Source organism: Taudactylus pleione, unplaced genomic scaffold (assembly GCF_031769625.1).
Source record: "Taudactylus pleione unplaced genomic scaffold, aTauple2 ptg000609l, whole genome shotgun sequence".
Lineage (NCBI taxonomy): Eukaryota > Metazoa > Chordata > Amphibia > Anura > Myobatrachidae > Taudactylus > Taudactylus pleione.
The window spans coordinates 16252735-16267683 of NW_028285011.1; the positions used below are offsets into that span (position 1 = coordinate 16252735).

General features: G+C 43.6%; 1 protein-coding gene across 3 annotated transcripts in view; it reads right to left on the reverse strand.

Annotated features, from left to right (window-relative positions):
• The window catches only part of DMD (dystrophin), a 2214077-nt gene that overhangs the window by 981295 nt on the left and 1217833 nt on the right, over window positions 1–14949 (reverse strand). For 2 of the 3 annotated variants that reach the window (XM_088454197.1, XM_088454193.1), the window contains one exon: window positions 8184–8285. In XM_088454197.1, the coding sequence (XP_088310323.1) occupies window positions 8184–8285 (102 nt within the window). Of the gene's footprint in view, window positions 1–8183; window positions 8286–14949 lie in introns of those variants that run through there. The other variant, XM_088454194.1, reaches the window with a different exon arrangement.

Here is a 14949-nt window from a genome sequence, read left to right on the forward strand (position 1 = left end):
CCTTGATGAAGGCTATAGGCCGAAACGCATTGGAAAACTCACATACCCCACACACCACCGCTGCAGCAAACACAATAACTTTTGCTACCAACTGACCCCACAGGACCGTGGGGCAGAACCACAGCGTGGACGTCTGCATCACCCTGACCTACAGAGCAGAACAGTGACAGGCGCCCGTCCACCAGACACCCTGCGGGCTCGCAGAGGTGTCAGGAACCACCTGGCCCACACCTGGGAGCAGAACCAACGCTGCACCGAACCAGGAATATCACTCCACCTACAGGTAGGTTTCTTTACTCCAACAAGTGTGGGACACCACCTATTGCTACTGTACTGGACTTCCTTAACAATGCATGCATCCTGGTCCTGTAGGACTGTAGGCAATAGGTCCAGCAAGGGGATGTGCAGAAGTAAGGGCCTCATGGCAAGGAGCCCCCTAAAAGGGTCCACCCACTCCCTGACCAAGGATCGCATGGAGCCATCCACCCATCCCCAAGCCCGCATTACAAAACCACCTAGGGAAGCATTGTGCCTCACCCAATAAAATAGGTTGGATTCGACTTACAGTGTTTGCCTCATCATTTACTTATCTACACCACCCACTTACACAATACATGCACATTTCCCTACGCCCCTCCCCTCCCCCTTCCGACCCCCTCCCCATGCAACTACCCTCCCATACACACCCCAACACACACACCCAGGAACGCATTTGTACCTCGTTCTTCCTCCATTATAACCAACAGGATCTCGTACTCCTGTTCCACGTGCTGCACCGCCACATTCCCCATCCCACCTCCCCCCGAGTCCCCTTCCCCCTACCCCCACTTGACCACCTCACTAGGATCTGAAGTGCAGATCACCCTGTTTATTCTATCTATATATAAAACTTGACATGATTTACTTCAAAAAATTCTTATTTTGAATCAAAAGTTAACTACTGTTGTATAAATTACGTAGTCACATGAATTAGGGGTGAGCGGGTTCGGATTTCTGAAATCCGAACCCCGCCCAAGCCCCCCCGATCCGAGGCCGATCCGAGTCAGGATCAACTTTTCACGCCTGACTCGGATCTGAAATCGAGGCAAAATGTAATCATCCCGTCTTCCGGGTCTCGCGGGTTTTGGATTCTATATAAGGTACTCGCGTCGGCGCCATTTTCTCACTCGGCTGTGGACAGTGAAGAGGGAGGGTGGGAGTTAGGGCTGGCTGGGCTGTGTAGTGTAGTGCAGTGTAGTGTTGTGCTGTGCTGCGCTGTGCTGCTGTTGTCCATAGGGGCTGTGTCCACTCCTCCAAAGTCCATAGGGGCTGGCTGTGTTGTGCTGTGCTGCTGTTGTCCATAGGGGCTGTGTCCACTCCTCCAAAGTCCATAGGGGCTGGCTGTGTTGTGCTGTGCTGCTGTTGTCCATAGGGGCTGTGTCCACTCCTCCAAAGTCCATAGGGGCTGGCTGGACTGTGTTGTGCAGTCAGTTGTCCATAGGGGCTGTGTCCACTCCAAAGTCCTGTGCAGTTTCCCAGTCCTAAAGGGGTGCTGTAGTGTTGTCCAGGGGGTGCTCTGTCCATCAGGGGTGCTCCCCCCAAGTAAAGAAAAAAATAAATATTTTTTCTGTGTTTGTGAATTGTGTGCGCAGTAGCCGCACGTGCATCAACAAAGTAGTGCCAAGCGTGCGCCTGTGTCATAAGTAAAGGGCCGGCTGGCTTGACTGTTAAAGGGTGCTGTAACCCCCAAAGTGCACTCCAAACAAAATAAAAAAATATTTTCTGTGTTTGTGAATTGTGTGCACTGTGGCTGCATGTGCATCAACAAAGGAGCAGCGCCAAGCGTGCGCCTGTGACCCATAAGTAAAGGGCCGGCTGGCTTGTCCGTTAAAGGGTGCTGTAACTCCCAAAGGGCACTCCAATCAAAATAAAAAAATATTTTCTGTGTTTGTGAATTTTGTGCACTGTGGCTGCACATGCATCAACAAAGGAGCAGCGCCAAGCGTGCGACTGTGTCCCATAGGTAAAGGGCCGGCTGGCTTGACCGTTAAAGGGTGCTGTAACCCCCAAAGTGCACTCCAAAAAAATAAAACAATACATTTTTTTGTGTTTGTGAATTGTGTGCGCAGTAGCCGCACGTGCATCAACAAAGTAGCGCCAAGCGTGTGCCTGTGTCATAGGTAAAGGGCCGGCTGGCTTGACCATTAAAGGGTGCTGTAATCCCCAAAGTGCACTCCAAACAAAATAAAAAAATATTTTCTGTGATTGTGAATTGTGTGCACTGTGGCTGCATGTGCATCAACAAAGGAGCAGCGCCAAGCGTGCGCCTGTGTCCCATAAGTAAAGGGCCGGCTGGCTTGTCCGTTAAAGGGTGCTGTAACCCCCAAAGGGCACTCCAAACAAAATAAAAAAATATTTTCTGTGTTTGTGAATTGTGTGCACTGTGGCTGCACGTGCATCAACAAAGGAGCAGCGCCAAGCGTGCGCCTGTGTCCCATAAGTAAAGGGCCAGCTGGCTCATTTCTTAAAGGCTGGTGTAACCCACAAGTGCACTAGTCTCCAACAAAAATAAAAAATTATTTTCTGTGTTTGTGTGCGCCTTAGCCGCACGTATATATATGTATTTATCAAATCGATATAACATAAATGGAGGACCAAACTTTCTCCGATAAAAATAAAATAGAGAAAGATCAAGAACCACTTCCTCCTAGTGCTGAAGCTGCTGCCACTAGTCATGACATAGACGATAACATGCCATCAACGTCGTCTGCCAAGGTCCATCCCCAATGTCATAGTAGAGGGCACATACAATCCCAAATGACAAAGTTCAGGAAAATGACCTTAAAAAAAACATTTAAATCATCTGAGGAGAAACGTAAACTTGCCAATATGCCATTTACGACATGGAGTGGCAAGGAATGGCTAAGGTCTATCCCTATGTTCATGACTAGTGGTTCAGCTTCACATGACGATGGAAGCCCTCATCCCGCTAAAAAAATCAAACGAGTTAAGTTGGCAAAAGCACGGCGAAGAACTGTGCATTATAAGAAGATATCACAAATCCCCAAGGAGAGTCCAAGTGAGGTGGCGGTTGCGATGCCTGACCTTCCCAGCACTGGACGGGAAGAGGTGGCTCTTTCCACCATTTGCATGTCCCCTGCAAGTGCTGAAAGGAGCACCCACAGTCCACTTGCTGATATGCAAATTGAAGATGTCACTGTTGAAGTACAACAGGATGAGGATACTGGTGTAGTTGGCGCTGAGGAGGAAGTTGGCAAGGAGGATTCTGATGGTGATGTAGTTTGTTTAAATCAGGCTCCGGAGGAGACAGTTGTTGTCCGTGGGATGAAAAAGCCCATCACGATCATGCCTGGGCAAAAGACCAAACATTCCACCTCTTTGGTCTGGCAATATTTCTATCCAAATCCGGACAACAACTGTCTTGCCATATGTACCATATGTAAAGGTGAAATAAGTAGGGGTAGGGATGTTAACCACCTAGGAACATCCTCCCTTATACGTCACCTGCAGCGCATTCATAAAAAGTTACTGTAAAGTTCAGAAGCTTTGGCTAAGACCGTAAGCAGTCCAGGGACACCTAAATCCCTTTGTCCTGTTGTATCCAAGCGCCTGCAAACCACATCGTCAACTCCCTCCTCGTCAATTTCCTCCTTAGCCAGGATCGGAAGTAGTCCTGCTGGCCATGTCACTGGCATGACTGACTCTCCTATCCGGGATTCCTCCGGAGGATCCTGCATTGCTACGCCTACTGCTGCCGCTGCTGCTGTTGCTGCTGGGAGTCGTTCATCATCCCAGAGAGGAAGTAGGAACACCACTACTTTTATTTAACAATTGACCCTCCAACAGTCCTTAGCGAGGAGGATGAAGTAAGACAGCAGTCATCCTGAAGCAAAACGTATAACTGAGGCCTTGACTGCTATGTTGGTGTTAGACGTGCGTCCGGTATCCGCCATTAGTGTAGTGGGATTTAGACAATTGATGGAGGTAGTGTGTCCCCGGTTCCAAATTCCGTCTAGATTCCACTTCACTAGGCAGGTGATACCGAGACTGTACAGAAACATCAGAAAAAGTGTCCTCAGTGTCCTGAAAAAATGCGGTTGTACCCAATGTCCACTTAACCACGGACATGTGGACAAGTGGAACAAGGCAGACTAAGGACTATATGACTGAAACAGCCCACTGGGTATATGTATCACCTTACGCAGCAACAACAGCAGCGTCACCAGTAGCAGCATCTCAGAAACGCCAGCTCGTTCCAAGGCAGGCTACACTGTGTATCACCGGTTTCAGTAAGAGGCACACCGCCGACAACCTCTTAGAGAAACTGTGGGAAATCATCGCCCAGTGGCTTACCCCACTTAGACTGTCCTGGGGATTTGTGATATCTGACAACGCCACCAATATTGTGCGGGCATTACATCTGGGCAAATTCCAGCACGTCCCATGTTTTGCTCACACAATAAACTTGATGGTGCAGAATTTTCTGAAAAGCGACATGGGCAAGCAGGAGACGCCTTGTGTGGCCCAAAAAAATTCTGGCCACTTTCGCCATTCAGCAACTGCTTGCCGAAGACTGGATTGCCAGCAAACACTCTTGAATCTGCCCCGCCATCACCTGAAGCAAGAGGTTGTGACGCGGTGGAACTCATCCCTCTGTATGCTTCAGAGGATAGAGGAGCAGCAAAAGGCCATTCAAGCCTATACATCCACCTATGACATAGGCAAAGGAGGAGGTATGCACCTGACTCAAGCGCAGTGGAGAATGATTTCCGTGTTGTGCAAGGTTCTCCAGCCCTTCGAACTTGCCACACGTGAAGTCAGTTCAGACACTGCCAGCTTGAGTCAGGTCATTCCCCTCATCAGGCTTTTGCAGAAGCAGCTGGAGAAAGTGAAGGAGGAGCTAAGACGGAGCGATTCCGCTCGGCATGTGGGACTTGTGGATGAAGCCCTTCATTCGCTTTGCCAAGATTCCAGGGTGGTCAATCTGTTGAAATCAGACCACTACATTTTGGCCACCGTGCTCGATCCTAGGTTTAAAGCCTATGTGGTGTCTCTCTTTCCAGCCGACACAAGCCTGCAGAGGTGCAAAGACCTGCTGGTGAAAACACTGTCAGCTGAACCGGAACGTGACACGTCAACAGCTCCTTCTTCATTTTCTCCCACAAATGGGGCTGCCAGGAAAAAACTTAGGTATCCTAAGCAACCCGCTGGCGGTGATGCAGGGCAGGCAGGACCAAGTTTGGACATCTGGTCTGGACTAAAGGACCTGGCAACAATTTCTGACATGTCTACTGTCACTGCATATGATACTGTCACCATTGACAGAATGGTGGAGGATTACATCGGTGACAGCATCCAAGTAGGCATGTCAGATAGTCCGTACCTGTACTGGCAGGAAAAAGAGGCAATTTGAAGGCCCCTGTACAAACTGGCTCTATTTTACCTGAGTTGCCCCCCCTCCAGTGTGTACTCCGAAAGAGTGTTTAGTGCAGCCGGGAACCCTGTCGGCGAAAGGCGTAGGAGGTTGCTTCCCCAAAATGTGGAGAAGATGATGTTCATAAGAATGAATTATCAACTCTTCCAGGGAGACCAGCCTCCAGAACGTACGGAGGGACATGTGGTGGTGGATTCCAGCGGGGACGAATTAATACTCAGTGAGGATGAGGATGTACACAACACTGAAGAGGGTGAGGAATTGGTGGATGAGGAGGATGAGGACGACATCTTGCCTCCGTAGAGCCAGTTTGTGCAGGGACAGATTAATTGCCAGCTTGTTTTGTGGGGGCCTAAATGAACCAATCATTTCAGCCACAGTCGTGTGGCAGACCCTGGCGTTGAAATGATTGGTTTGTTAAAGTGTGCATCTCCTGTTTATACAACATAAGGGTGGGTGGGAGGGCCCAAGGACAATTCCATTTTGCACCTCTTTTTTTTCTTTGCATTATGTACTGTTAGGGGCCTAGTTTTTCAAACTGCCATCCTGTCTGTCACTGCAGTGTCACTCCTAGATGGGCCACGTGTTTGTGCCGCCCACTCGTGTCGCTTAGCATAGTCATCCAGCTACCTCGGTGCAACCTTTTGGACATAAAAACATTATTGTGAGGTGTGAGGTGTTCAGAATAGACTGGAAATGAGTGGAAATTAAGGTTATTGAGGTTAATAATAGCATAGGAGCAGAAAAACCCGCAAGTTCTGTGATTTTAGCTGTTTTTATGCTTTTTTTAAAAAAAATACAGATCCAAAACACAAAACCCAGAACCCAAAACATGGAAGGGTGGTTTTGGCAAAACCAATCCAGATCCAAAACATGAAGAAAGATCCAGATCCAAAACCAAAACACGAAAAGTGGCCGGTGCACACCCCTAATATGAATATAGTTCTGTGTGTATATGTATGACAGGCAGGAATTAGGCTAGTGCCAAAGTCAACTTCAGTTTTTGTTTTTAAGCACAACTTTCTTATTTAAAAAAAGTACCAGGGTTGTACAAACATTTGGGAGGGATACTAGTTGATGCATGGGGCTGTCAGAAGCCACCTAATATTTTGGTTCAACAATCAGTAGTTTCTTCTAACTGAGAGGACAGAGCAGCAGGTGGGAAAAAAGGCAAGTGGTGGATGGATGGATTGTGGCTGTCCAGGTGAAATACATGTCTATTCCAGTAGGCCATAAATTCTCAAACTCGGTCCTCAGGACCTCAAACAAGTCATATTTTCCAGGTCTCCTCACAGAATCACAAGTAAATTAATTAGCTCCAACTGTGTTTCTTTTAAAATGTGTCACCTGCTAGGTGATCTGAAAAAACGTGAACTGTTTGGGATCTTGAGAATCGAGTTTGAGAACCTCTGCAGTAGGCAATTCAGTACTCTGTAGATTGATGATAGTTTGTGTAAATTACAAGATTCTGCACCTGAATGATCTGAACATTTTTCACATTTGCAATACGTCTGGTTCACAGAGAAATTTCTACATTTTAATTCCACACAATTTTGTTTTTCTTTCGACAACACCTAACATTTCTATTTGCTAGCATATCAGGGCCGGATTAAGGCTTGTCGGGGCCCCAGGGTACTAAATTATGGGTACCCCTTCAAGCCACAAGCAGCCTAATTAGCCATCCCCTCCTCCCCCCCTTACCACACAGAGCCTACACAGACACCCGCAGTCTATGGCCCCCCGCCACCCCCTTCCTCCTAGCCACCCGGAGCTTACCGCATACCTCAGCAGGCACAGGCAGCGGCTCACTGCTCCGTGGCATGTGTCTCAGATCCTCTCTGTGCGTGTGACATCATACGCACATGCATCATGATGGGTCGCACATAAGGGGCACAGAGGATGTAGGCATGCGCTGCCCTGGAGCTGGCACCCGGCAGCTGTCATCGCAGACAGTTTGCCGGGCTTTAGCTAGCCCAGTGCTTGGACACTTTCAGTGGAGCTCAGGTTCCACCAGAAAATGCTCTCTCAGTGCACCGGTCGATGGGTCCCCTGGCACTGCCAGGCCCTAAGCAGTCGCCTGGGATTCTTAGCGTGAATCCGCTACTGCAGAGAGCCTGTGTGGGGGCCCCCTGTGTTTGGGGGCCCAGGGAAGACTGCCCCCCCTCCCCCCCGTTAATCCGGCCCTGAGCATAATTGAATAACTATATCCTTTTTTTCAAGTGTCCATCCATTGTTACTCTCACGAAAACATATCATCCCCACATTAGAAAGACAGGCGCTAGCATTCAGATTGCATCATCTGTGCAGCAATCATGGCCTCAGAATTGAAACTCCATCTACAATATGAACATTTAGTAATATCCTAATTGTAAGGTGTTAAAGATGAAGCAATGGTGTTTCTATAGAAGCTGCAGTCACAGCATATACAAAACTCAGAAAACATGTACCTTCAGGCCCCTCTTGCTGCATATTTATTAAATCAGCAATCAGCTACTGAGGAAAGGGAATGCATTTACATTCCAGACCTCTATACCAGATTGTTTGATGTGTTACAGTTGGGTAACGATTTAAGCTGGACCTCTGATTGGTGTAGCTTTTAAGATAAACCAGAATCAGGGATCGGTTAGATGAGATGGCACACCATAAGATCTAATTACACCCCTGTCACACACATATGAAACATTAAAAGGAAAGAGATAAAGAAAAACAAACATTAAGGAAAAAAAATCAATAATATTTGGACATTTACCTTTAAAGCATAAGAAGTGGATTTCTCTGTGTGCAGCTGATATCCCTTAGACAATATCCCTTCCACATGTGGCTGCTTAGCAGCTATAGCATCCTCTATTTCCTAAATGGATAAAGAGAAAATGATTAAAAAAAGAAACGTCAACAGTTTATCTTTCACAAAAACAAAAGGAATAGCATTTAAGATTATTTAACAAGACAAAATCATTCTGTGAAGTAGAGTGTGCTGTTAAGTATAATTTGAGGATTTTATTTTTCTTAAACCACATTTTTTTTAGTACACGAAGACCTACCCACTGGCAAAAGCCATGGCAGGGCTGACTCTAGGGGTGTTTAACCAGCGCGGTCGAGCAGGAGCGCCACCCATAGAGGGCGCACCCCTCCCCAATATCCCGATTTCAGCAGGACAGTACTGTCCTGCTGTTCCACCCATGGGCCAAAGTGGCCCACGGGTGGTGAAATCAGGATGTTGGGGACCCCCACCGCTGCAGCTGTGCGGTGGTGCCAGACCCCGGAGTCTGACTGGATGCTGCGCGCATGCACGTGGCATCCATTCAGTGACAGGAGAGGGCTGAGGGAAGCCCAGCTAGTGAGGCTCCCCCCAGCCTGACGTTATTTGGAGTCGTGCCCACATAACAGCACACAGGGGTGTGGCCTATGGTAATTAGGCCTCACCCCATCTCCCTTCACACTCATGTCTGCCCTTTTTGCACAACAAATGCATGCTGCCTCTCCTGCCAACTGATTACGTACTCCCACTACCTCCTCCAAGATTTTGCCAGTGCTGCTCCCTACATCTGGAACTCTCTCCCTCTCCCCATCAGACTCTTCACCTCTCTACAAATCTTCAAATGGGCTCTGAAGACTCACTACTTCATCAAAGCCTTCCAGCTCTCATCCTAACTCACTGCTACATGCTCCTTCCTCTCTGTCTACCCCATCTGTGTCACACCTGTTTGCTTGCCCCTCCCCATTAGAATGTAAGCTCTCACGAGCAGGACACTCTCTCCTCCTGTGCTTCTCCTTACTTACACTTTCATCTGCTCCTTACCCCCCACTAGGGCATTAACAACCTGCTGCTTATTTGAATGTTATGATCACCAATGCAGCATTGTATATAAACCTTGTCCTGGATTGTATTGTACTATAACTCACTGGTTTCTTGTTCACAAATTTGTTTATGTATTATGTAAGGCGATGCAGAACACTTGTGGCGCCATATAAATAAAGGATAATAATGATAATAATAGGCACCCCATCCCCGAATGAGCCTATAATAACAATGGATTTTAGGTTTGCAGCTATGCATACATTGCACAGATGAATAAGTACATTTGCACAAAATATGCATCATTTAGAAGGACACATTTTTGCACATTCACAAATTTCATTTTTATCTTTTAATCTTATACTGTAATTATTGCACAACTATTTATTTTTCTGTTTCCATTGTTTTCTGCTTTCTATATAGAGGCAGTCTTTCTGGGAGAGAAGGCACAGATTCAACAGGTATGCTGCCACTCTAACTTTGTTAAGAGAAAGAAACAGATGATTTATTTAAAATGTTCTTTTGTTATAGTCAACTAAGCAAATAGTAGTATAACGCAATAAACCTAGAAAATCGATGGTATACAACTTTTTAAATAATTATAATTTTTACAAAATAAACATACTGTACCTACTATAGTTTCTACTTTATATCTCATTCAAACACAACAACGTAAGTTTAAGTATTGTGTGCACAGTCAGTACTACGCTATTAAATAGTTATTTGACCATCCTGATGTATACTGTACCTAGTGTTTGCTCTATATCATTAGTAATACTAAAAAACTGTTCACTGCCAATGCTAGAACAATTCAAGCAGCAGAAGACTTATGACCAGCAATTTTGTACATCTTAACGTGTCAGAAAGAAACATTTTAAATACATAAAACATTAACACACTTTAATAATAGATTCTTAAAAAGGCCATTTGCCAGTGGGAAATCATGACAGATTTTAACTGTCAAGCAGCAATTTTTCAAAAGGTCTACAAAAATGTGACACTGCAGTACTACTTGTAGATATTAGCATGAAACCATTCTTACGCATATGCTGCTAACTTGCTCTACATCATGTTTTTCTGTGGAAATTTACTGCAGTACTTTTATCTTTGTTATTTCAGGATAACTTGTATTTTATATCTGTGAATCAAAACTTCCAGAATTATTACATACTAGATGTTGTTCCTGGCACTGCCTGGGTTTTTTTCTCTCTCTCTCTTTCCTCATGTATCTCTTCAGACCTCATCCCACTCTTTTTCTCCTCCTCATTCTCCATCTTTCTCTTCCCCTAATCTGTCTATTTCTTTCATCAGCCTTTAATTTTATGATATAGATTATCATAAGCATAAGTTTTTTTCTTTTCATCTGTACAATTCTACTTTTTGGGATGTCTTCACCTTTCCTTTTCGTGCAGAGTGTTTATTCTTCTCTGTATGTGACCTGTGCATTCCTGTGTGCCTTTTTCCTTTCTTCTATACTGTGATATATTTTTTGTTGTGGATAATGTTGTGATGTTGTTATTGACAGAAGTGTGTGGAGACTGTAGATGTGTGTTATGCCAGAACTCTCTGGGAGTGACATCACTGGTACTGGTGGGAGGGGTCAAAGGTTATACCAACATCATTAACTGGCCTATGAGGAATTAGTTTTATCACTCTTCAGATATATAGTATTTACATTTGAGGCATAATGATCATACTTTTTCTCCTCTCATACTTTCTATTGATGCAGATGTTTACCTTACTACATACTTGTCCAGGAAATAAAAAATATATTATAAATTTATAATAACACTAAAGCAATAAAACATAATACAAAAATATAATAGATTAAAATGGTAAGCTCTGTGAACTTTCCTGAACACTTGATCTAAATTGGAAAGAGCTGAACTGAGAGAGGTGTAGCAGATATAAGGTTAGGGAGATCACTAAGTTTGGGCTACAGGTGATGACACAGAAAGAACTGCAGTAAATGGGGCACCAAAACTCGACAAGAGGCCTGATTTAGAGAGGTGCGCAATTCCGATATTTATACAGGTGAGCGATTATCGGTAAACTGCGCATGCATCTAATTCGCATGACGCAGCGACTATTTACTCGCAGTGTGATTGACAGGGAGCATTTGTAGGAGGTAATGGGGATCAGTGGCAAAAACCACAGGCACGTTATGACCATTTTTATTGCGTGTCACAGACCATGTTTGCGATCCCATACGCAGTGAAAATGGCTCCGGCGTCTCAGTTCCATTCTGAGTAGCCTTAAGGTTACCCAGTACTGTGTGACTGATGCTGCATCTTTGTATGCAGATGCTTGGATTTTCAAAGCCACAGGTGGGCATCTCAATACAATCCTCGGCATCTGTGACATTTGCATATTTCTGCACAGAAGCTGTGTACAGGATGGCAGCTACCAAGGCATTAGTGTACATCTCTGAATCAGGCCCAATGCTGAATTCTATTTTATAAACTGGGATGTCTAGTTATCAAATAAATCATATTTACCATGTTTTACATAGCTGTCCATTCTGTACAGTTCCACACTGTCTATATTGCAAATAAACATTTATCACAGCAAATGGGTACTTGACAGCAAAATGAAATGTCATTTGAAGATGTGATGAGACTTAAAAAAAAATAGTGGCCCTTCTCCAATTGGGTATTGCCAGTTATTTGACACAGTCCCATACCCTCTACAAGTGGGGTATTGAGAAATAAATAATGAGGTGGTCCTGCTGGTCATATCAGTAACCTTATGTTCTGGTACGATGGACCCTCACCATACTACTATTGAGTTGGAAGCAGGGCATAGGGAGTCTGTGATTGGACAACACATCTTCATTGGGAAGATTTTATTTTTCTATCTATAATTTATATTTATTCACATCCCTATGTGGTACAGGTATTCTTCTCTGTATTTCACCCTAAGAAAGATGTTTGTGTTTTTTTCCAGCAGAATTACTTTGGAGAATTGAATTTCCACAGTATACATTGTGAATATTTGGAAAAGCTACACATACTGTACCTTTTTTCAATTATTATTGCCCTTTCTCCTTATGGAGAAGATAACAATAGCTTTTGGTACCTAATTATTTCTTTAAATAATCCACAAGGCAGATAGAAGGAGAAAAGCATGAAGGGTTAAATCTGGTCCTATCTGTCAGTCACCTACCTAGAAATTAAGTCTGATAGATGGAAAACAAAACATTGTGCATTCAGTTACTTTTTCTCATTTCCATCATGCTGGGGAATTTTCTTTTATTTATGGACAATTAGGTTTACCAGACCCTAGCCACACACCTAATTCTCTGTCCAAGTGCAAGCTGTCAGCCCCATAATGAAGTGATTGACAAGAGAAGAAAACCTATACAACCTGAGGACAAAAGCATTTATTTCAGCATTTCTCTCTCTCTTTCACCCCAACAAATGCTCATCTTACTTAGCATTCACGGCAGTCTGGCTCATTTCAATATTTATTACAAATCTTAAGAAATCTGTGGGATGTATTGAAAATATTGAAATATAATCTCTGCCAATATCAAAGATAAAGACACAAAGTGATGAACTTGTTTTCTCTCTGTAGTCAAAACATTTTCTTTCAAACTTTTCATTTAATATTATTTAAAAGTAGACCTCTCACCTACACAATAAGCACATATCTGAATACACAATATAGAAATAAAAATACATGTAAAGTTTGTTATTTCAATATAATTAAAAAATAATTTTCTCTTTTACATGTCTGCAGGAAGTTAACCATGTTTTTGACACATATGAAATATTGATAGCCTGGTCACCACCAGGCTATTTTTGAAGCCTTGTTATTTGAAGGGGAGGTGTGATCAGACCCCATTATGAATACTGGGGCTTTCCTCACATGCTGTACCCCTCCACTGAAGGGGTAGGTTGCTATTCCCTGTCTGTGGCCTACCAAGCCCAGGTACTTTGTACACACCCCTCTCCCCTTCTATCTTGACCCCTGTTATTAATTTTAATGAGCGTTTGAATATCCCATGTACTGACAGGAACATGCCCATTGCAGCCACGTACATAATGCATTATGGCAGGAAATAGTGAGGAAAGGATTGTAATAACTATACATTTCTATTGGGCTTTATTTTTACTTAAACTCACAATTTTCAAAACTGTATGATGAATATATGTTAATATATTGCTGTAGTATAAAGCAACAAATACAATGTTAAATTTGCCATAAATTGTAATTTAAGTCTATTTTATTTTTAATTTATGAATAATTATAATCTCAATGTCTCAATGTGGAGCTATTCATGTATTAACCAATGTTCAGTTTGCAAATTTATGCAACAAAAAAAGCTAATTAAAACGGATTTAGAAGTACACGGTGAGCATGCTGATTATGGTAAAACAAAATTAAAAGTGAATATTTAATATACACAATATACCCCCAGATTCTCATTAGGCTTTATGATAGTATAGCACAGCTGAAACAGTAGTTTAAACATTTTAGAGTTATGCATGTAATTAAAACTTATGATTGTTTGGGAAAATAAAAATCACAACATAGTTTGAACAATGGAAGTTTACTAAAAAAAACTTGTTTTATAGTGTCAGTTGTCATAAAAGTGATGTGTAACAGAAAAAGGGGTCACTTGTATGGGTACCATATTTCCAAGTCAAATTCAATGGTCCCAGGTATTCAGGACCTCATTCAGAGTCGGTCGAAGCGGCCGCACGGTCGTATGGAAAAAGGGGCCGGATATGCAAATGATTCCCTCGCAAGTTGTGTCCCTAAGTTCGGATCGGTAGTTGGCCGACCAAGGGGAGGAAGCGGTCGGAAGACAAAAAAATACGCTCCCTTCTCGTATGCATTGCACGTCATCTCCGGGCATATAAGGATTAATCGAGACCATCGGGAACCATCGGAACTGGTCGTAGAGCTTAAGGTTGACCATACCTTCTCTTAAGCTCTACGATCATGTCAGTGTAAAAACCTCCCATGTCACATGTGCCATGACGCTACTTTGTTAATTATGCACTCCCATAATCCGAATGCACTCCCATAAAACGCTGTTCGCATAATGAGGCACGCCTGCGTTCGGATCTCCACTCCTCCATTTTCAAGCACCTTCCCCTGTTACCACCCACAAACGCCTCCATCTGTCACTCAAACTACCGACCTGGCTGTGTTCAAGGAGAGAGAAATTTCTGATCATAGCGGCTAGTTTGCGCACGCGCATTGTGAACTTTACGCATGCGCAGTATAGCGAACATCGGTGGCGTACGACCGTGCGGCCGTAACGACCGACTCTGAATGAGGTCCTCTATTAGAACTTCCAACACTGGAATACCAATAGGTATATTTACTAAAGGCAGATTTTAATCAATTTAAAATCGATCGAAATTGATAAACATCGATGTTGTGTTTCTGGGGCTAAATCACACATTTAATAACAGACCATTTTTTCTATTTTTTAAGTATTAGTACTTGTGTGATTTAGGCCCAGAAACACATCAATTTAGATTAATTTTAAATTGATCAAAATCAATTAAAATTGACCTTTAGTAATTAAACCCCCTATTGTCTCAGATATAAGATTCCTTTGTTATTAGAATTAAGGGGCTGATTCTGAGTTGGAAATAGAAAGAGCAAGTAACTATGCACCTTGGTAAACCATGTTACATTGCAGGTGGGGAAGATTTAAAATGTGTAGAGATATGTAAATTTGAGAGGGGTGTGTCCAAAC